The sequence below is a fragment of the Medicago sativa genome, chromosome 1 (assembly GCF_051527215.1).
Source record: "Medicago sativa cultivar Bolivia chromosome 1, Bolivia_mono, whole genome shotgun sequence".
Taxonomy (NCBI): domain Eukaryota; kingdom Viridiplantae; phylum Streptophyta; class Magnoliopsida; order Fabales; family Fabaceae; genus Medicago; species Medicago sativa.
The window spans coordinates 29481793-29506305 of NC_140749.1; the positions used below are offsets into that span (position 1 = coordinate 29481793).

The window sequence follows — 24513 nt, forward strand, 5'->3', positions numbered from 1 at the left end:
AGTTGTGAATACAATTAGCTTTTAGAGAATGATTAGAAAAGAAGAAAGATTATGAAATAGGGGGTTAATTGCTGAAGATAAATAACAATAATAATAAAAGAGCCTTGGGATTATTAGTTTATCATAATAACAAACCCTTCACTAGACAAGACTTAAACATCTAATTTCATGGTTTACACCTTAATTCCTAAAGACCTGTTTCCCTTAGCCCCTCACCTTTCCGATGAAAGTCCGATGAGAGTTTACTTCTAGTAACCAAGCCTATTTCACTGACATGATTACTAGAAGATGCATAGAGGATTGAAACTACTCTTTGTCTCAATAATTGCAAAGACTATTTCAATGTTTTGCAATTATTGTCTAGATTCACTTGTTCCAACATCAAAGCTCCGCTCTCTCTTTATGAATTGATGTTTGGGATGATGGATTAACGATTATCGAACCCTCCGCTTTCGCTTCCACAGTTTGATAATTGTTAATCCACGTTAAGACGGTGAATCTAGATTAGAAATTAGGGTTACATAGAAATTAGGGTTTAAGCTTGGTTTGTTTAGGATTATGTCATTAGACTTACCAACAATCCCAAGACAAAGAAGTGTCTACTCACTAACGTTCATTGTAGACATAGGGGAAGAAGAGAGAAAGCAGTAAAAGAACAGTAATATAAAAGTGAACTTTTATTCCAAGAACAAAAGATGAATGTTTATGATGGAGTGCTACTCTATTTATAGCTTTACAATTGACTTAGAAACTAAGCTACTATAAGGGCAAAACAGTAAAGCTGCAACGGAGTAACTTGGGCTTGAAGAAAAGCAGCAAAAGTGGTCCTGGAGGGTGGCACGGCCGTGCCACATGTTGGCACGGGCCGTGCCAAGCTTCTGACTTGGTAGAGACATATTTTTGTCTCGTATCTTCGTATTCTTGTATTGTATTTGCTCCAGTCCTCTTTCTTTTGCTCCAAGACACCTTCCACCATATATTCGTTCCTAAAATATAATAAAATGCAATTTGAAGTAAAAGATTCAAAAAGGAAATAATATTAAAATAAAATAAAACCAAATCTAAATAAAACGATACTAAATAATGCAATAAAATAGACTATTCTATGACTCATCAAACTCCCCCACACTTGAATCTTTGCTTGTCCTCAAGCAAAAGGCAGCAAACATAGCAGCAACAAAAGATTTGATTATGGCAATATTAAGAACAAATGTCTCAAAAGAAAGGTTTTGCTTCAAGTACACTAATTACAATTTCAAATACTTCTCATGAACCTATTCTACCCAACATCAAGTTTCAAGTGAGTGTGTGTGTGCAGTCCAACCCTTTTCTTGCTCCTGTATAAGACAGATATTATGAGGAATAGGTTCTATCCTTAGTGCTAAAGTAACCGAGAAAAGTCCTTTCTTCATTTCATATAAGAGTGATGGAAATTTAAGTTAAGATTGAATTAATTTAACAATTGAGCACAAGGGGCTGCAGATGCTTAGGGGCTATCTATCCTCGTAGGGAGTCTTCTCGGATGTAATTGTCCTTTCCCCCTAGATTCAAAATCACCCTAAGCAGTGCTGCAAAATTATTTATTTGTTTCATCTCCGCGTAGGAAGTCTTTTTGGATGTAATTGTCCTTTCCCCGTAGCTTTGATGAATTTGTTTCACTTTAAGTTCAAATTAAGGAGTCACCACCACAATTAGGAAGTTAGGATGTAATTGTCCTTTCCCCCACATGTTGGTGCCATTCTCCCGCTCCATTTAACATTAACAAATTAAAAAGAATATAACAATTAAGAACAATTTGATTAATTTTCCCACACAAACTTATACTACTTTTACTCTTAAGACTTTAAAGGGTCTAAGTTAACACTAAAGATAGAACGTGTTCCTTAAAATACCTATTCATACACTTGCTCAAGGATTGCAACCGGGTGCTTTTATCATTGGAGAATTTTCACATTAAAACAAGATATGGGTATAACAAGAACACAGGAAACACTAGAAACTACTTTCATGTACAAGAAGCAACCTAAGGAAAAGACAGAACAAAAATTTTCATGCCATATTTACATTAAAAACAAGCTACTTTAGTTATGCCTCTTGCTATAAAAACAAAACAAAAGAATAAAGTTCAAGGGAGTTTGGGAACACTACGACTCTAGACACTTTATTAGGCCCCCCCCACACTTAGGGGAAGCATTGTCCTCAATGATTCAAAGAAAAAGAAATTAAAAGAGAAGAAGTAGAGGAAAGAAGGAGTAGAAGAAGAGTAGGAGAAAGAGAGAAGAAGAATGAGAGAGATAGGAAGAAGAAGAAGAAGGGAAGAGAGGAAGAGGAAAGCTCACATTTGTTTATTGTGGTCCGTAAGGAGGACCTTGAAGTTGGAGGTGTTGCATCATCCAACGGAGCATCTCATTATTTTCATTAGTGACACGGTTGCCCCTTTGAACTTCATTGCGAAGGCTGGAGATTTCAACACCTTGCCTTTGTTGCTCGGTGCTCATCCTCTCGATCTCATTATGAATCCATGTCCATCTTTGATTTTCATTAAGCTCACCGGCTGCATGGCCATGGTGCCCCTCTTGGTGCAAGTTAGCACCTTCTCCTTCATCATGGTGCAAGTTAGCACCTTCTCCCTCATCATCTTGTTGTTATAGAACCTGCACATCATCAACATACAACCAATTTTCTTCCACCTCGGTGGTAGTCCGAGATGGGTTAGGCAATAAAAACACAATTGGCACATTTAGCCTAAGTTGGTAATGGAGAGGTGGGCGATGTTTGATGAAATTCATAGCAATAAGGGTTTCTATGTTAAGCCTATTGTTTCCCTCAATTGGCTTGATCCCCTCATTCTCACCCACTCCAAAACACCTAGCTATATATGTAATGATGCCACCCACCACTATGTCTCCTCTACCGGCCGGTCTAGTACCGACAAAGTCTAGGTAATCAATCAAATAAAAACAAGTATTGACGGGGTGGTTGTGGAGCATTGCCCATAACATGAACAATTCATCGGTTCTAGTGTTTCCTAGCTCGGTTCTACCCCAAATAGTGCAAGCCATTACCCTTTGGAGGTACCTAAGTACGGGGTTGTGGATGTTGCTAGCTTTGTTGGCTCTAGGAACATAGTTGGAAACGCCGGTGATACGTGTCCAAAAGGCAGCTGGGTCATAGTTATCCGGTTTTAGGCTAGGATCCCAATGATCATGAATATATCCCTCATTTGCAAAACCTAAGGCCTCACAAAAGTGCTGAAGTGACATGTCATAATCAATATTCATCAACCGAAAAACAACTCTATGGTTAGGGTTATCAAAATTCAACTTATCTTTAATGAAAACAATTGAGCTTAAAAATTCATAAGTGAAGTTTTCATAACCCCGCATAGGTTTCAGCAATTCAGTCCAACCTAACTTTCCTATCAACCTAGAAACATCATCAAACAGCTCTAGCACATCTAAAGTATTGGGATCAGGATAACGAGAAGGATGCAAGTGTTTAGAGATTAGAATTTTATACCTGTCCCGTTGCTTGTTGTTCTTGAAGTTTATTCCATGATTCTTCACTTGTGCTTGCTTCTTTGGGGGAGGTCCTCCTTGTGAGCTTGCTGGTTCTTTACCACTTCTTCTTGAAGCCATTTACCCTTGTTGGAATTGGTTTTGAAGGTTTAGGGTTTGGGAGGATTTTTGGTGGAAAGGATTGGTTTAGGGTTGGGGTTGATGTTTAAGGAAGGTTTGTTGGTTTGGATGTGGAGATTGGTTAAGGTTTTGTGGTGTTTGGGTTAGGTTTTGAAAGATTAGGGTTTTGGTGAATTATGGGTTTGAATGGATGAAAGATGTTTTTGATTGGTGGTTTTTGTTTGGGATGAAGTTTATGATTGATTGGTGAAAGAATTGAATGGTTTGGTGAAGAATTGAGGGAGATATGAAGGTTTGAAGGTTTGGAGGTTATGGAGGTTTAGAGAGAAGTTTGAAAGATGAAAGAGGGTTGTTGTTTGTGAATGAGGAAGAAGAAAGAAAAATTTGTGGATATATGGGGTGTAGAGGTCGGGCACGGCCGTGCCACCTATTGGCACGGGCCGTGCCATCTTTCTGACTTCATGGCCAATTTTTGCTTTAAAAACTTGGCACGGCCGTGCCATTCCTAGCACGGGCCGTGCCACCTTTCTGGTCAGGGGGCTTCAAAATTTTCAGTTTTTCTTGAATCATACTTGGACAATTACCTACAAAACAACTTAAAACAAAGAAAAACAAACAAAACAAAAGCAATTAAATGCGTGGGTTGCCTCCCACGAAGCGCTCGTTTAAAGTCATTAGCTTGACGATCAAAAGTTTTCTCTATCCGATACCTAATCTCTCACTAAGGGACAATGGAATCAAACTAATATTCTCCCCCAAATCACATGTTGTTCTTTCTATAGTCTTGGATCCTATGTCACATGGTATGGAAAAACTCTCGGGATCCTTAAGTTTAGATGACAATTTGCTTTGAATGATTGCAATAGATTTCCTAAACTGTTCATCTAACTTGGACTCATCAAACCCTTGTGGGAAATGAATTTTTGGCTCATATGGTGGTGATATGTGAGGCTTTCCACTTTCTACTACAACTTTCTCACTTTGTGGCTTTTCACTCTCTACCTCAACCTCAATTTTCTTGGTTTCCACAACGGGGTCTTCTAATTGCTTACCATCCCTAGGTGTAATAGCATTTATTGGGCTTTTGGGGTTGGTTTCTGTTTGACTCGGGAGGACTCCGGAGGGTTGTGGGGAAGAGGTTACTTGTTGGGCTACTTGAGGGATTTGAGTCTCAAGCATTTTGTTGTGAGTAGAAAGAGAATCCACATTTGCGGAAAGCCTATTGAGAGAGTCATTCAAAATTCCAGCTTTGACTTTAAACTCTTGGTTATGCCTAATGTTATCTAATTCAAAATTTTCTATCAAAAGTTCCAAGTCGGATTTTTGAGAGACTCTTTGGTTGTTTGCAAAACCGGGTGGTGATATTTGTTGTCCAAAAAGATTTTGAGGGGTTTGAGAAAAAATTTGATCATTCCTAAACCCATAGTTTACCTGCTCGGGACTTCTAACAACACTACCTAGTTGACATTCAACACCAGTGTGACCAAAAATTTCATAAGCTTTACAAGGTGGTGAAAGGGGGGAAAAGGTCCATTGATAAAGGTTTTGAGCCATGCCTGAAATCAAAACAGTTAGAGATAGAATAGAAAAAGAGAAAGAGAGAGAGAGAGAGAGAGAGAGAGAGAGAGAGAGAGAGAGAGAGAGAGAGAGAGAGAGAGAGAGAGAGAGAGAGAAAGATATTTTTTTTTACTTTTTTTTTTTATAAATATATATATATATATATATTTGAAACAAATATAAAACGAAAATAGAATAAAGTAAAGATTTTTTTTTTTTGAAAGAAATATAAAAACAATAAAATAAAATAAAATAAAATAACGAAAAAGATTTTTTTATTTTTTTTTAGTCTAATCACTGTTAAAAAGTTAATCAAATTACAACAACTCCCCGGCAACGGCGCCAAAAACTTGATAGAGCCAAACCGCAAGTGCACGGCCTATCGAAGTAATAGTAGTAAGAAGAGTATCGTTCCGCTAGGGAGTTGTGAATTCAATTAGCTTTTAGAGAATGATTAGAAAAGAAGAAAGATTATGAAATAGGGGGTTAATTGCTGAAGATAAATAACAATAATAATAAAAGAGCCTTGGGATTATTGGTTTATCATAATAACAAACCCTTCACTAGACAAGACTTAAACATCTAATTTCATGGTTTACACCTTAATTCCTAAAGACCAGTTTCCCTTAGCCCCTCACCTTTCCGATGAAAGTCCGATGAGAGTTTACTTCTAGTAACCAAGCCTATTTCACTGACATGATTACTAGAAGATGCATAGAGGATTGAAACTACTCTTTGTCTCAATAATTGCAAAGACTATTTCACTGTTTTGCAATTATTGTCTAGATTCACTTGTTCCAACATCAAAGCTCCGCTCTCGCTTTATGAATTGATGTTTGGGATGATGGATTAACGATTATCGAACCCTCCGCTTTCGCTTCCACAGTTTGATAATTGTTAATCCACGTTAAGACGGTGAATCTAGATTAGAAATTAGGGTTACATAGAAATTAGGGTTTAAGCTTGGTTTGTTTAGGATTATGTCATTAGACTTACCAACAATCCCAAGACAAAGAAGTGTCTACTCACTAACGTTCATTGTAGACATAGGGGAAGAAGAGAGAAAGCAGTAAAAGAATAGTAATATAAAAGTGAACTTTTATTCCAAGAACAAAAGATGAATGTTTATGATGGAGTGCTACTCTATTTATAGCTTTACAATTGACTTAGAAACTAAGCTACTATAAGGGCAAAACAGTAAAGCTGCAACGGAGTAACTTGGGCTTGAAGAAAAGCAGCAAAAGTGGTCCTGGAGGGTGGCACGGCCGTGCCACATGTTGGCACGGGCCGTGCCAAGCTTCTGACTTGGTAGAGACATATTTTTGTCTCGTATCTTCGTATTCTTGTATTGTATTTGCTCCAGTCCTCTTTCTTTTGCTCCAAGACACCTTCCATCATATATTCGTTCCTAAAATATAATAAAATGCAATTTGAAGTAAAAGATTCAAAAAGGAAATAATATTAAAATAAAATAAAACCAAATCTAAATAAAACGATACTAAATAATGCAATAAAATAGACTATTCTATGACTCATCACACATGACAGGGATGGACAATTTTCTAGGAAATGTCAGACCTTATGCCAAAAGTTATGTCATGTTTGGGGATGGTGCTAAAGGGAAGATTGTGGGGATTGGAGACTTAGTTAATGAAGGATCACCAAGATTAAATAATATTTTGTTGGTCAAAGGACTGGCTGCCAACCTGATTAATATTAGTCAACTTTATGTGATCTGGGGCTAAGTGTAAACTTTAGTAAAACTGAGAGCCAGATCATAGATGAGAAGGGTAAGGTAAGTATGAAGGGTACTAGGTCTAAGGGCAACTACTACTTATGGATCTCTCAAGAACAGGCTCTCATATCTTCATGCATGCTGAGCAAAGCTGAAGAGGTAAAACTGTGGCATCAAAAACTAGGTCACTTGAATATGCAAGGAATAAAGAAAGTTATCTCTCTAGAAGCAATCAGACGTATACCCAAACTGGAAATCACTGATAGCAGTATTTGTGAGGAATGTCAAGTTGGTAAACAGACTCGGATGTCCCATCCTAGGTTGGAACATCATGGAACCACAAAAACTCTTGAACTTCTGCATATTGATCTAATGGGACCCATGCAAGTAGCTAGCATTGGTGGAAAGAAGTATGTTCTGGTGGTTGTTGATGACTTTTCAAGATTTACCTGGGTGAACTTCATCAGAGAGAATTTTGATACCTTTGAATCACTCAAGGAACTTTGTATCCAACTACAAAGAGAGAAAAATAGAGGTATTGTCAGGATAAAAAATGATCATGGAACAGAGTTTGAAAACTCCAGATTTCATGAATTTTGTGCAGATGAAGGAATCAGGCATGAGTTCTCATCTCCCATAACACCTCAACATAATGGAGTGGTGGAAAGGAAGAATAGGACTCTACAAGAATCTGCCAGAGTCATGTTACATGCTAAACACCTACCACTTTATTTCTGGGCTGAAACCATGAATACAACTTGTCATGTTTATAACAGAGTAACTCTGAGAACAGGTACTACAACTACCTTGTATGAGCTGTGGAAGGAAAGAAAGCCTACTGTAAGTTACTTTCATGTCTTTGGTAGCAAGTGTTACATTCTAGCAGATAGAGATTACAGAAGAAAAATGGACCCAAAGAGTGATGAAGGAATTTTTCTGGGTTACTCCACTAACAGCAGAGCCTATAGAGTGTTTAACAACAGAACTCAAGTTGTTATGGAATCCATCAATGTGGTGGTAGATGATATGGTTAAAGAACCAATGCTTGAAGTTGTACTAGGTGTTGAAGCATATCCTGAAACATCTACCCAAGAGAAAGTAAGGCCTGAAACTGATGAAGAACCTGAGACTAACTCTGAAGATATTGAATTGGAGAATGTAGAATCAAGCAAAGGACCTTCAATCAGATTTCAGAAGAATCATCCTCAAGAGCTCATTATTGGAGATCCAGATCAAGGAATCAGAACCAGGAGATCTAATGATGTTGTCACCAATTCCTGTTTTGTGTCCAAATTTGAACCTAAAAATGTAAAGGAAGCTCTCACTGATGATTTCTGGATTGAAGCTATGCAAGAAGAACTCAACCAGTTCAAAAAAAGTGAAGTATGGGATGTGGTGCCAAGACCAAATGACATAAATGTCATTGGAACAAAATGGATCTACAAAAACAAGTCAGATGAAAATGGCACTGTTACCAGAAACAAGGCAAGACTGGTAGCACAAGGTTATACACAAATAGAGGGATTAAACTTTGATGAAACATTTGCACTTGTAGCCAGACTGGAATCTATCAGGTTACTTTTAGGAGTGGCTTGTATCCTGAAGTCCAAATTGTTTCAGATGGATGTGAAGAGTGCCTTTTTAAATGGGTATCTCCATGAAGAAGTCTATGTTGAACAGCCAAAGGAATTTGTTGACCCAAATTTTCCTGATCATGTGTACAAGCTGAAGAAGGCACTGTATGGGTTAAAGCAAGCACATAGGGCTTGGTATGAAAAACTCACAGAATTTCTGACCCATCAAGGATACAGGAAGGGAGGTACAGACAAGACTTTGTTTGTTAAGAAGGACAAAGGAAGACTCATGATTGCACAAATCTATGTTGATGACATTGTGTTTGGAGGAATGTCGAATCAAATGGTTCATCATTTTGTTCATCAGATGCAGTCTGAATTTGAGATGAGTCTTGTGGGAGAACTGACTTACTTTCTTGGTCTGCAAGTCAGGCAGATGGAAGACACAACTTTCATCTCCCAGAGCAAGTATGCCAAGAATATTGCGAAGAAGTTCGGGCTAGACAATGCCAGTCATAAAAGAACACCAGCAGCCACTCAAGTAAAGTTATCCAAAGATGAAAATGGTGTTGCTGTTGATCAAAGCCTGTATAGAAGCATGATTGGAAGTCTCCTATATCTTACAGCAAGCAGACCTGACATAACTTTTGTTGTAGGGGTTTGTGCTAGATATCAAGCAGATCCCAAAATGAGTCATCTTGTTGTTATACCCAAATTTTGGACCTAAAAATACTAACTCAATTTTTTATTTTCTTGCATTTCAAGTCATTTGATATGTCTCTGATCAATTACATCTTTCTCTGCATTTTATTTCAATATTACTTGCAAAATTCATGAAAAAGGGCATTTTAGTCATTTCTTATGTTAAAATTTCTTTCAATCTTTGAAAAATTGTTTAAGTCTTTTCAATGGGTTTGAATAAGTCTTCATTTCAACTCTATGTCAAAATCCATTTCAAAAATTGCATTTGAAGTCATTTTGAGTCAGTTTAGCCCCTAGGGGCATTTTAGTCTTTTCATGTGTTAAAACTCAGTTTAATTCCTAAAAATTGTCCCTGAGTCTTTTAATTTGCTTGTATAAAGCTCTTGCTTTAATTCTCTGTTAAAAATCCATTTTAAAATTGCATTTGAGTCGTTTCGAGTCATTTTAATACCCAGGGGCATTTTGGTCTTTTCACACGAAATTTCGGCAGAGAGAGGTTACTTTAAAGTACCTCATTTAAGTAATTGGTTCGTTTTAGTCCGTTTTGTTATTTTTAATCGTTTCACTTTACGTTATTTTCAAATTACATTTTTTTTTACCAATTTTATTTTATTTACATTTTAGTCCTTTTGTCATTTTGCATTTTGGTCCTTTTAGTTTGTTATTTTTACAGGTCAAAGTTGGTCAAAGTTTGTTACAAAGTCCAGTGCCACATGGCATCAACAGATTGGTCCAGCACTCACATGTGTCATCTATAAAAGCCCAGTCACAGGCCCAGTCATCACAATCACTATTCATTCTGTTACAACTCAGCAAAAAACAGATTTCACTTTTCTCTCTCTCCTTCTCACGGATCAAAACCACCAAAAATCACAATAAAACTCAAGAACATTCAAGAACACTTGAATATTCATCCAACCTCCATAACCGAATCATCATCATCAATTACACAACGAAACCGATCCAAGCTCATAACAACATCACAGTGCAAATTCAAACTCGAATTCACACAATAACACATATATCAAGCAGAAAAAACGCGGATTCAAGCACGTGAACGTGTCAAAACCGAATCAAGAAGGTTGTTCAAGCAAGACAAATCGGAATTGCAATTCAAGCCGGGAGAAGGAGGAGAAGCAGATTCAAGCTTCCCGTCGACATTCCCTAGCATCTTTCTCCGATCTCATAAGAGGTAAATCGAGTTCCCTCATCTTTTATTCGATCTATGTTGCTATCGTGTTCACACTTGGTGATGAAATAGTGTTTACAATAAGTTTTGTTGGTGAAGGTTTTTTCTAGATCTAGGCTTGTATGTGGTTTGTTTCGAAAATCTAGTACCGGATTTGAATAAAGGAGAAGGAGTGGAGCCTTTTGATGTAAAAAAATTTCGAAAAAAACAAAAAAAAAAGCTCCGACGCGGCGGCTCTCCGGCCGACCACCGCGCCGGAGCTGCTCCGGCACCACCACCTTCATCTTCTCCGATCTGGTATCTTAGAGAGAGGAGAGGGAGTTTTGAAATCTTAGAGAGAGAATGGAGGGTTTAAAATGAAGAAAAAACCAGTAAATCCTCTTTTATAGCAATCCAGGACCCATAACCCATGGATCCAAACTGATCCATCTCTTCTTTTCAGCCCAAACATGCCTATGTGACTTTTTAGACTAAATATGTGACGTTTTGCCTATGTGACATATTTCTTGCTGTTTACACCCCCTGCCTTTCCTAAAGCTTTTGCAAAAATTCCATAATTTTTTTTAGATGTTCTTGATATTTTTCTTGACCTTTTTGTGATATCTTTATGTGTTAAAACTTGAGGAAAATATGTGTAGTATTTCTTGTTATTTTGTTTACTTTCTTTGTTAAAAGTTGTGAATTCCTTGTTTTTTTTTAGTCTAAAAAGTCCTTTAAAAATTCCTATATGTTCTTGATCACTTTCTTGGCATTTTTGTGATGTTGTTATGTCTTAAATCTTGATTGAAAAATATGTGGTATTTTCTTGTTAATTGTTTACTATTTTTTGTTAAAAAATTGTGAAGTTTTATATGCTCTTGTGTCTAAAAATTCTTTAAAAATTCTAAAAATTTTCATACACATTTCTTGATAGTTTTGTGGTATTTTTGTGATGATTTTTGCATATTAAAAATTGGAAATAATAATGTGATGATTTTTTTTGCTATTTTGTGATGTTTTGTATTAAAAAATTTGTGTAAATTTGCTTGACTCTAGTTCCAATTTCTTGATGAATGTTTGTGACCTATACCATATGATTTTGTGAAGTTTTAGCTACTGTTTGTATGTGTTTCTTGCTGCATGTGAATAGGTGTAATTAGTTTCTTGTTTTACAAGTCATGTAAATGTGTGTATGTAAAAATAAAGTGCTAAGTGTACCTAAAAATATGTCATGATCCTTGACTTGAATATGCCCTATAATTCTCACACTCATAGTACAATGAAGCCTTTGAAAATTGCTTATGATAGGAGAATTATAGGTCATGTACTTATTGAGAGGTTATGGTGAATTTTTACTACATTTTGACACTTTATTCTTGTCATTTTTACTATTCTTTGTTTAGTATTTCCTTGCCCATCTTTCTATCATTTTATGCCTTATTTTCACTAACCATTCTACTTCATGTTGCATATATCATGAGCATTTCATCCTCCATCTCACATTCTCATCCTTTTCTTTCTTACACTTTAAAGTTCATGCAAAATTAGAATGTAAAAACTTAGGAAGTTTGTAATATTTTTCCTATGCTTTTAAATTCTTGCAAGACCATAGAATGTAAACTAGGGCATGATGTAACGGACAATGGACTCTAATGATGTACACCGACACAAGCACCGACACATGCACACACCCCACTTTAGATGTATGGCTAGGATATGCATGTTTAGATGTATGTTTAGGATTGTATGTTTAGATGAATGCTTAGGCTTTACACTTAGAAAAACCTCTTTTCAAAAAATATGAACAACATCATTCAAATCATTTTCTAAATAAACCTTGGGATCAAAATCCCATTGCATTTTCTCTTTTATTTTCTTAATCAAATTTCAATGAAAATTAATAATACTTGACTTTTTTTTCCAAAATAACTAATTCCACCTCACTTTTTCCCAATCTTATGCCCTTGAGGCCTCTCAATCTCCATTCTTCAAATTCCAATTTTCAAACTTAAAATCAACCAACGAAAAACAAAAACATTTTTTTGAAGAGAACTACGGTGGATTTGATCCCTTAAACGGGTACGTAGGCAAGGAACAATATTCCTTCAATTCAAATAAAATAAAATTCAAACGCTTTCTTCTCCCTCCAATTCTTCACTTAGTAAACTCTTAGGTAAATATCATTTTTCAAATAGCATTTAAAAATAAAGCGCACGCGTAGAAAGTAAAGACGGTTCCTATAGGTTACTATAGTCGTTATGGGTGCCTAACACCTTCCCGTAGCGAAAACAACTCCCGGACCTCAATTCTCAAGGGTTTTGCTTACTTTTTCCCTTCCCAAGAAAAAATAAGATATCGCCGGTTAAAAGGTTCAAACGTAGTCAATGTTTGACACCCGAAAACCAAGATAAAACACTTGTTCAAGTCAAGAGGATTCTGAAGTACATAAATGGCACCACAGACTATGGAATTCTCTATTCTCACAGTGGAAGTTGCAGGTTGATTGGCTATTGTGATGCAGATTGGGCAGGTAGTGAAGATGACAGAAAGAATACTTCATGAGGCTGTTTCTTCCTTGGAAAAATCTGGTGTCTTGGTTCAGCAAGAAACAAAACTGTGTCTCTATCAACAGCAGAAGCAGAATATATTGCTGCAGGTAGTAGCTGCTCTCAGTTAGTCTGGATGAAGCAAATGCTGGAAGAGTATGATGTTCAACAAAATGTTCTAACATTGTACTGTGATAATTAAGTGCTATCAACATCTCCAAGAATCCTATACAACATAGCAGAACAACGCACATTGACATCCGGCATCACTTCATTAGGGACCTTGTTGAAGACAAGGTAGTAACTCTGGAGCATGTGACAACTGAAGAACAACTGGCTGACATCTTCACAAAAGCCTTAGATGTCAAGCAATTTGAGAAACTGCGGAGCAAGCTGGGTGTTTGCATCCATGAGGAATAGCAACACCGTTCAGAGTGTCAAGTACTTTTAGCTATAATTTATGCTTTTATCAATTCTCAATTTGGCATATTTTATGGCTAAAAAGGGGGAGTAGATATATCCATGTTGTATGTTTCCTGACAATGTGCCTATTGATGTTGAGACATCAGATTCTGGCATTCTGGTATCTATTAAGTTTTTTAAGTGTGTGCATGTATGAGGTATTCTGTGTAAGCATGCATGTCTCTAGTTGACTACTAGGAGTAGTATGCATGAATTCAGGGGGAGTAAGAGATGTTTGATTTGTGGTCCTTGAGGGGGAGTAAACTTCTGTGACCTTGAATGGTCTTGTAAATGTTGGAACATCCTGATGGTTTGAGCTACTGAGTATTTTTTTTATATTTCTCTAAGTAGCGTGTTGTGACAGTTGACTGTCTGTCTAGGATGTACAGGAATTTATTTTTCCTTATACGTCCTCTACTACAAGACTCTGATTTTCGCTTTGATACCTTTTAGTTTCTCTTATCTGCATAATTCTATGTGTTAATTGTTGTGTGATAATAATGGAAGCAGAATCTGAGACCTATAATATAATTCTTCTAGTCCTGAAGATTATGTGTGATGACTGAAGAACTATATTTCGGTATCTTTTAGAAGTCTGAGAATGTGAACCTTTCTTCAAGGAAGATTATAATTCTGAAGATTGAAGAAAAGGTTGCGTGTGCTATCTCTCTGTTTTAACAGGTGTGGGCTAAATTTGTTTTAGCCAAAAATTTGCCAAAGGGGGAGATTGTTGGATATTTGTATGTTGGCTTCACTTTTGCCTAAAACAAATATTCAATTCAGATGTGGAACACAATGTTCCAACATCCAGACCTGGTATGTACGTTCTGTGCTTCGCCTATGTTTACGCACGCGCTTGCTTGATTGAAGGAATCCACGCTAGCTTGAGTTGGTCTGAACCATGTGCAATTATGATGAGATCAGAACTTATGTGATTTCTTAAGGAATTGTTAAAATGACTTAGGAAAGTATTTTCAAGGTGACTTTAAATGAGCCTACTTTCTAGGAGATTCCATATCCGTCCATGTTTCTTAATCAATAAGTCACTGATTCGATCTGAAGCATGATTGAAGGAATGACACGCCTTGCTTCAGTATATAAAGGAGGCTGCAAGACCTGAAGTTTTATTCAAGACATTGGTTTACAAAATAGAGTTTTGTTTAGGTTTTGAGTCTTATATCATGTGAGCCTTTCGTGTATCATCTTGATACATGTTTAGGACTGTGCTTTGAGTTGTAATACTGTACACTACTCCGAAGCTTTTAAGCAAGGAGCTAGGTAGATTGTGAACTGCATCTAAGCTTTTAAGCAAGGTTGCAAGTTGTTATTTTTGAGGGTAACCTCATTTGATTTGAGTCTGTAATTTGGGAATCACATGGGATTGTGATCTGTTGTAAGGGAGTGAGATGGGATCTCAGATCTAGGAGTTCCTAGGTTGAAGTCTAGTTGGGGTAGGTCCTAGGTCACAAGTGCAAACGTGGTTTGCTGAGAGCTTTTGAATACGGACTGCACTAGTGGATTTCCTTCCTGGCTTGGTAGCCCCCAGAGTAGGTGACGTTGCACCGAACTGGGTTAACAATTTCTCCGTGCCTCTTTTCTTTCCTGTCTGTTATTTTGCTTTATTATGTTTATGTCTGTTAGCTTAATGTTCTAAACATCATATACAACTTCTGGTTTTTCTGTGTTCTGTGTTGGAACATCGTTTGGAACATCGTAAGTCTAACGTGCCAGAATATCAATATGTACTCAGACTTAAACCAAGCAATCTTTGTGATCTATCTCTATAGATCCTGATTTCTAATATATAGGAGGCTTCACCTAAGTCTTTCATAGAAAAACATTTCCCTAACCAAGTTTTGATTTGTTGTAGTGTAGGGATGTCATTTCCAATTAACAATATGTCATCCAGATATAAAACCAGAAATGAGACTATGCTCCCACTAAACTTCTTGTAAACACAAGATTCATCTTCATTTTTAATGAATCCATATAGTTGTACATTTTCATCAAAACGAATATTCCAACTTCTGGAAGCTTGCTTCAATCCATAAATTGATGGTTGTAATTTGCATACTTTCTTGGTTGCTTTAGGATCGCCGAATCCTTCAGGTTGTGTCATGTACACATCCTCAAGAAGTTTTCCATTAAGGAAAGCAGTCTTGATATTCATTTGATATATTTCATAGTCATGGTATGCAGCGATAGCAAATAAGATGAGAATGGATTTCATCATTGCAACTGGTCAAAAAATTTCATCATAGTCTACACCATGAATTTGATTGAAGCATTTAGCAACCAGCCGCGCTTTGTAGGTATTAACCTTTCCATCCATGTCAGTTTTTTTTTTTTTTGAAAACCCACTTGCATCCTATTGGATTAATTTTGTCACGTGTTTCAACCAAGTTCAAAACTTGATTTTCGTACATGGAATCCATTTCAGATTTCATGGCTTCAAGACATTTCTCATATTCAAGACCAGTAATGGCCTCTATGTAAGTCACAGGCTCATCTTGATCCATGAGTAAAACATCACCCTCTTCTGATATGAGAAACCCATATCTTTCGGGTTCTTGACGTATCCTGATAGACCTACGTGGTTCTTGTGTTATTGGAGTAGGATTTCCTGTCACAACAGTTGTAGCTTGTAATGAACATTGAATACATTTGTTCACTTTTAAAATTAATTAAATTTATCAAGAACAAATGATCTAACATTTTATACAGAACTATACAATTGAGTTGAATGAAAACATATCTACAATTGAGGTTGTATTTACGAAAATATATCACATATGTAAAATGTAACGCCCCATTTTTCAGCACCAAATGTTGTGCCTAATTTTTTTTTAAACGAAAGAATAATGTTAATCCTTTTTTAAACATAAGTTCTAGACTTTTATTACAAAATAAAGTGAAGTTTCCTTTTCAAAATGAACGTCAGAGTTATATAGAGCTTTGTTTGGCAACAGAATAATTTACAAGACACAAGTACATCTCTACGCAGAGGGAAAGTTTCCTAACAAAAGTATTAACTAAAAATTAAAAGGACTCCTAAAGCTGATCCTTAACTTTAAACTGTTATGACTTGGTTTGAGACCTACTGATGACCTCAAGCTTGACTTCCCAAACTGCTACTCCTCCGAAGTCTTTGTCACTCCCGCTTAACGACTCAATATTTGGATGTGGGGCAAAGCCCGATCCGCGAATTAATGTAGAGGGTCACGATCTAAAAACAACATAATTACAGAAATGCAACATGCATTGCATGTAGGCATGGTAAATGGATTTAAAATAAAACATTCAACATATAAACTATAACAATGCACATTTAGCCTAAAAATGCAGACTCTACATGAGTGTGAAGCCTATCACAGGACATCACATGCAATTGATTCCGGAATTAATACACCTCCGCAGAGGGTTGTGGCAACTCCACATAAGGAGATGAGTATCTACCCATCTATCAGACTCAATGATCCACTACAGGATAAGGTGGTCTTCAATGCACCCCGTGCCACCTCTCCGGTGTGCACCTCGTGACTCCTCTCTGGTGGCCACGTTTACTATGAAATGCATGAGCATACGATTCCCCTTATATGCTAATGCAACAACTTACATATCTCAAAAGCATATGTAATTTCAATAGAATTCTTGTTCATACATATATTCATAAACATCATGCATAACAACATAAATTCATCATGCATTTCAATTATTTTGAAAGTAAAGCACATCAACATATCATGATCAATTTGATAGCATATCATCCCCGACTGGGCAAACATATTCACTCCAAATGTTTATTCACAACAAAACAAATATAAGCACATAAACCAACCACGCATTTAAGTAATTATAGTGTTTCGAGAGAGTGCCCTTACCTGAGCAATGCATTCCCTTTTATTTCTTTTAGTCATGAAAGACCCTCGAGAATTCGATAGCATTCGGAAAGGTGATATACCCAATTTTTCCCTCGCATTAGTTGCACCTCCAAATAAATGTTTTTACTTCTCTTCTTACTCACTTCTCCAAACTTTCACAATCTCACTTTACTCTCACTCAAACCTCACTTACCTCTCAAAGTTCACAACACCAATTCTCAAGAGAAACGGAAAAGAAAACTAAAGGAGTACATATAGAGATGATCGGACTCGAGAGAAAGCGGAAAAGATAGAATTGAACTAGTTTCTACCCAAGGAGACTACGATGTTGAAGATCATGAATAAGGCTAGGATTTACTGTTACAATTATTATTTATTTTATTTGTTTAGATAAAAGCTAACACTATTAGAAGTTTTTCTTTTCTAAAATTAACCAACACTTCAAAATAATCTTTGATCAAGCAAACTTTTCTAGTTTTAATTAAAGTTATCTTATTTTAAACAACTCTTAAGTCTACTAAATTAACTTAACACTTTTGTTTTATACAGTGCTCACAGTTATACTTTGTTAGTCATGATTCGAAGGAAAATCAAAGTCCAAATGTCCATATATTCATTTTTCTTTGCATCGTCCATATGTGTGTGTGTGTATATACACATACACGTTAAAAGTCCAGTATGTCCAATGTTTCCGGTGAAAGTTCCATATATGGCGAAAGGGTGTTGGCTTAAAAGTATATCCGAAGCTTAATTATTTTACATTCTTTTTATTTAATTTTTCATTTTCAAAGATAATGATTTCTAAAATAACCCTCCCCACACTCACACACAGCTAGATCATATACTTAGTTAAATCATCAAAGCAAAATAATTAAAACTCAATTCTTATACAAAATTATTTTTCTTCAAAATCAAACTTTTCTTTTGGATCCATTAGTACCTATACACAAACTATGATATTCATGAAAGAATTAAGCCTTAAAAATTAATCACATTCTTTTTAACAATTTCAAATGGTCCGGCCTTCATACAACTAAACCAAATGAAAGAAAATTATTGATCTTTTAAATAAACTATTCATAATCTAATATGTTTTAACTTTTAACCCAACTCATGATAAAGTCAAAGAATATATTTTTGTCAAAAAGAACCATATGGTTCGACCAACACAGGAGTGAATCAAAGTGGAAAGGACTTTGTTCCTTTAAGAGCCTACTACTACTATAAACTATTATTAGATCAATTGGTTTTTAAGAATAAAACTTGAAAACGTTTTTCTATGGACAACAAAAAGGTTTGATCAAAGAGGAGGTAAAATAAAAGGAGGAAAATTGTTACCTTATTAGGCTTCTAGTCACCATAAAATATAATAGTTTCTAACTCCCAAACACCACCACTTAATTTTCTTCATAATTACTTATAGGAAAATAAAAAAAAGGGTGCGTTTGTTTCAGCTTTAAAAAAAATAGATTTTGTGTCAAAAAAATATAGAGATTTTTTTAGAGATTTTTAAAAAAAAATCTGAAGTTATTTGTGTTTGCCTACTATCCATAAAAATCCATTTAAAAAAAAAAAAATGAGTTCTAACATGCACATGTGTTATCTCCTTGTTGTTGAAAAAAAATAGATTTTAAGAAAAGTTAAATCCTAATAGCTTTTCATTTTATGGTCAAAATAGATTTTTTTGATAAAATGATTTTTCTAAAAATCCTAAACAAACACTTAAAAATAAAAAAAGTGATTTTTTAAGGGAAAAAATAGATTTTTTTCCGAAAAAATCTGAAACAAACGGGCCCAAAATGAAGTAGAGAAAGAAGGGAGCTCACGGAAGAGAAAAGGAATGGAGGGTGAGTCAATTTTAGAAACATGCTCAAAGAATCGAAGCTAGTCAATTTTAGGTGGCTCATGTGCAACTAATCTTCACAAAGAAAGACCAAACACTATTCTTTATCACTTAAGGATGAATATGAAGAAAAAGATTTCTAGAGAGAGAGAAGTAGGTAACGAGAGAGAGAAGAGAGAAGAAAGAAGAGAGAAGAAAACAACTAGAGATCGAGATGAGAGAAGAAAGAAGAAAGAAGAATGAAGACTTGAGAGAAAAGAGACACGTGAGAGAAAAAGGGATGAGAGGAAAGAAAATGGAATGGGTTCCATTTATAGGAAAACAAGGGTGTAGGTGGAGTCTCACAAAAATATCTCCATTCCTTTTTCTTTTCTTTGTACATATATGTATATGGGGTAACTGTGTGAGGAAGAGGAAGAGTATAAGAGGTAGATAGATATTTTCTTAAATGCCAATCTTCATTTGACTTTACTAGTTACACTTGGTTCTTTAATTAGTATAAGTTCTACCACTTTCCCTTAACTATAACCACCTAGTTACTTCTAAAAACTAATCATGATTATTCTTCCACTTTCAGGGTGTGTTTGATGGTCAGGATAAAGAGTCAGGATAGGAAAGATATATCATATCCTGTCATAATCCTTCGTTTGATGCACCAACAGGATATGATAAATTATTCCTTTTACTTATCCTATCCTATCACTCCTTTGTATTTTCTATCCTGAGTTTGGGCTGGGTTAAAATTAACCTATCCAACTGAATTCTTATTTTACCCTCACGCTCTACCACCGCCTCCTTTTCACTTTCTCTGTGCGGCTGTACGTTCTGCCCTAATCCTCCCAAAATCCTTCTCTGCGATTCATCAAGGTATTTGCCCTAATCCTCTTTTCTCTACTTCTTTATTTGATATTTGGTTACTGTACGTTTTGCCCTAATCCTCCCAAAATCTTTGTTTGCGACTGTACGTTTTCTTTTTGCAAATTTGTTCAATTTCTTGTTCTTTTTTGTATTTAGTGTTTCATGTTAATTTTCTATGCAAAACAATAATTTGTGGCTGTACGTTTTGTTCTTTTTTTCTATGCCATTGAATTTCATTTGTTTCTCATTGTTTCTTTCTTTGGTTTTTTTAATTGTTTTTCTTAATATCAAAACGGTAATCATGCTCTTAATATGGAAAAGAGGAGGTAAATGATTGGGCTATCTTTTTCACATCTTCCTTCCCACATCTATGCACGATGGATGCGTCTGTGAGAATTGAACAGTTTAATCATCAGTTTTAAATAAAAGTATAAGCTCTGACATAAATACAAGGATTACTCTCTATGGACTATTATTGGTCTAATACTAATTCAATTGTGTTTTGATGGAAGAAAAAAAAGGTCTATTGTATATTTCTATTTTTTTTATAGTTACAATGTTTAATGATTGTTGTTATGTTGATGTTTTTCTATAGAAAACTGCTCTCAATACATGTTTCTTTTATAGGTTAATATGAATTCACAGGAACAGTATGAACATCATGTGATGTTATATATAATATTGGTGCAACAGTTTCTAGAGATGGTTAGAATTTGTAATGCAATTGTTATGATTATGAGTCATTCTTCAATATGGTTCCACGAAAACCAAACTCTTAGGCAACGACTAGTAGATAGAGAAGGATTAAGAGGAGAATTTTTAGAGAGTTTGATCCAACGAAATGATGTCATATGTGTTAATCAACTTCGCATGGATATTAGATCTTTTCGTTTATTATGTGGTCTCCTCCGAACTGAGGGAAAGTTGAAAGAAGATGGACTAATAACTATTGAAGAACAAGTGGCTATGTTCTTATACATATTAGCACATCATTCTAAGAATCGTGTTATTGGCTTTCTATTTTCACGATCGGGACAAACTGTGAGTAGCTATTTTAATTTAGTGTTGAACGGTGTCTTAACTTGCCAAAAAAAGCGCTATTTAAGCTTGATTTATAATCTAATCTTGGAAGCAGGCAAATCATTAAGCAAATCATCTATGATATCATGCAGTCTTCATCTATCTTCTTGATCTTCTCAACATTTTTTATCCAAAACAAGCAGGCAAATCATCATTCATTTCCAAATTTCGTTCACTCTCCTTCACTTGAATCCTCCACCTGAATATATACCAGAAAACACCATTAAGCAATAATACTATATTATATTAAAGATAAATTCAAAGTACTACTGATCAAGAGTACAAATTAAAGCAAGATTATAAATTAAAATACATCTTTAAAACAAACATTTTCAAATAGCACATCTTCATATAACACATCTTTAAATCACACAACTTCAAATAACACATCTTTATATAACACATCTTTATATAACACATCTTTAAATCACACATCTTCAAATAGAACATCTTTATATAACACATCTTTAAATCACACATCAATTACATCATTAAATAATTCATAATTTAAAATTTATTATTTCAAAGACATTTAAATAATATTAATAAAAAATGATTTCATTAGTAACTAAACTTTCTTTCCTATATATTCTTTGAATGAGCTTAACAGTACCGTCACAGTTAGACATGATTGCTATATATTAATTTATATAATAAGGTCAAACTAAACTAGGAGAAACTAAGGTCCATCTTATTCAAAATCTCATAGAGTTCTTAGGCCACCCATTTTTCTTAAATTAACTCTAAATTTAAAATTCTCTTACTTTTATATTTTAATAACTTCTTGGATCATTACCTATAAAAATAAGGAAGAATAAATGAATTATGGTAAGGCCTCCAACTCTATAGATGCATCGTACAATAGAGATATACCTAATTAACTAAATAAATTTGAACCAATTTTGGTTATAATTTGGATCCAAAGTTGCGGTGCACATGTATAAACAACTGAATAGCATGGCAGAAAGAAAACGATTGAATTTATTCTGTAAAACTTTATTTGATTTGTTTTTTTTAAATTTGGAAACCATAACACATAGTCATAAAGACACATATATCAATTTAATCATGATCGTTGCTGGACAAAACATATACGCATAAGACAAACAATAGGCAGGTTATAATCAACACCATGTAACGATATTGAACGACAAACATAAAGGAAATCAAATAATTTACCGTGCACTCTAACTAAGATGCATACACTTAACACGAACAAAATTTAAGCACAAATAGAATATTATCCCAAATAAATTAAACATATAATTATAGCGATAAATTAGAATACAAATTAAATATAAATTCATTAAAAATCATGAAAAGTAACGGAAAACAAAACCCTTCACTACCCATATGATTATACAACCCTTATGATGAATAGAGACTCCCCCCTTACCTCTAGTTTGCAAAAGTGATGAATTCCTACGGTGAAATCTCTTTCTAGGTTCTTTTCGTTATTCCTCTTTGCCTGATCTTCTCTCCATAACCCTAATTTTTCTTTTGCCGCTTTGATTCTCTCTTCCTCGGTAACTCTTCTTCTCTAATTATCTTCTCTATTTATAAACTCTAATTGAGTTTGTTACCAATCTTTTTAAATTACTATATGTCCTCTAAGTTTGTTACTAATCTTTTCAAATTACTATCACCTCTCGAATTTGTTACTATTATTTCTGTAATTACACCGTCTTGCTATTCACACTCCCCTCTACTTAACTCATTAATGCACTACTCATCTCATTAACTACACTTCTTTTCTACCCAGTTTTACTAATCCCCCGTTCGCACTCTAATTTCTTATTCTCTCTAAAAAAACTCTATTTTCTCTCTAAATATTGACTACTACACTTCCATTCAATTATTAAGAGTGTATGGGGTATTTTAATTTTTTTTTTTTTGCAAGGATATGATTTATTTATGGAAAAGTAGGATTTAGTGGGATCAAGAAATTTTGATTTGTTTTTTTAGATTTGTTTTTTTAGTTTGGATTTGTTTTTTGGAAAAAGTTTGGATTTGTTTTTTTGGAAAGGTTTGGATTTAGTTTGTTATATATTTGATTTGTTTTTTTGAAAAAGTTTGGATTTAGTTTGTTATATATATATATATATATATATATATATATATATATATATATATGATAAAAATATTTAAAAAAAGGTGTGCTTTTTTTTTATTAAAAAAAAAGTGTGCTTTGTTACTGTAACACCCCGTTCTCCCAACAACGTAATATTAATTATTATAATCAGAGTAATCACACAACGGAGTGTCACACTACTTTTCAAAAATTCATAAATAGAAAATATCTATTTATTTAAGGCCAACATAAAGAATCTTAATAAACTGCAGCGGAATAATTCTTTAAAGATATAATTTCAACCAAAATTCAACATCAATGAAAATCTTGGCACAAAGGCCCCAACATAATTCAACATTATTTTCAACAACGATAAACTCTAATAGCAAGTCTTTTCCAAAATATGTGATACATAAAAGAAATGAGAAGACATTCGCAACGATTTCCCCATCCTAGTATGTATCAGCGCCCTAGACACTTGAGCCGACCAAACCTACAAGTCATCAGTACCTGCACATTACCCACGGTCGAGGCAACATATACGCAGAAGGGGTGAGAAACTTATCCAATAATAATAATATATAGTTCATCAAATTAATGAAAACAACAAAGCATATCACAACAGGCATCATTAATAATGTATTTAAATAAACACATAAGCAACGACATAATTATTTTCAGCAACAAGGTACAGCAACAACAACAACAACAACGTTATCCACAACGACACCGACAACTCGACAATGCGACAACGACAACAACTCGACAATGCTACAACGACAACAACAACCCAACAATGCTACGACAACAACAACTAATGCATCATGCAGGTGGTACCAATCTACGCGTGTTGAATGCTAAGCATTCCAGGGCATTAGCCCCCAACAATTTGGATGGTTAAAGCATCCCAGGGCATAAGCCCCCAACAGGTGAATGATAAACATTCCAGGGCATAAGCCCCCAACGGGTTGAATGATGAACATTCCAGGGCATAAGCCCCCAACAGATGTGAGTATGCAAATGGACTCAACTTGTGTATATCAACATACAACTTCAACAACGGCAACAACAACAACGACAACAACGTATGTGCCTAAAACAATTATGACACACTCCCCAACTTCGACATCAGATGATACAACAACGTTAACGACGGAAAGGAAACAAGATAGCATAATAGAATGCATTAACATCATTTAAGGAATGAATTACATCAACATAATTGTCAAAAAACATCATAATATTACTCATAATCAATTATCATCATATATTTAACCGCTTCAGACATCATAAACATCAGTATCAATAACCATTTAGGATCATACTATTATCATCATCAATCATAAACAACATCATCATCAAAACATCATCATCAAGACATCATCATCAGTAATCATT

General features: G+C 34.9%; 2 protein-coding genes across 2 annotated transcripts; both read right to left on the reverse strand.

The window, feature by feature from the left end:
• Positions 1 to 659: 659 nt before the first annotated feature.
• On the reverse strand, positions 660 to 19393 carry LOC146954126 (uncharacterized). The gene is made up of 2 exons (XM_085714098.1): positions 17264 to 19393; positions 660 to 6603 (listed from the first exon to the last, which is right to left on the reverse strand). The coding sequence occupies exon 2, from the start codon at positions 3636 to 3638 to the stop codon at positions 2646 to 2648; it is 993 nt and encodes a 330-aa protein (XP_085570224.1). The 5' UTR covers positions 3639 to 6603; positions 17264 to 19393; the 3' UTR covers positions 660 to 2645.
• LOC146954127 (uncharacterized) lies at positions 4338 to 4817 on the reverse strand. Its single transcript, XM_085743687.1, has one exon. It carries the CDS (start codon positions 4815 to 4817, stop codon positions 4338 to 4340), a length of 480 nt encoding a protein of 159 aa, XP_085599813.1.
• Positions 19394 to 24513: the final 5120 nt, after the last annotated feature.

Bases quoted from the DNA above. Each gene is read 5' to 3' on its own strand.
- LOC146954126 (XM_085714098.1), bottom strand. From the start codon at position 3,638: ATGGCTTCAAGAAGAAGTGGTAAAGAACCAGCAAGCTCACAAGGAGGA.
- LOC146954127 (XM_085743687.1), bottom strand. From the start codon at position 4,817: ATGCTTGAGACTCAAATCCCTCAAGTAGCCCAACAAGTAACCTCTTCC.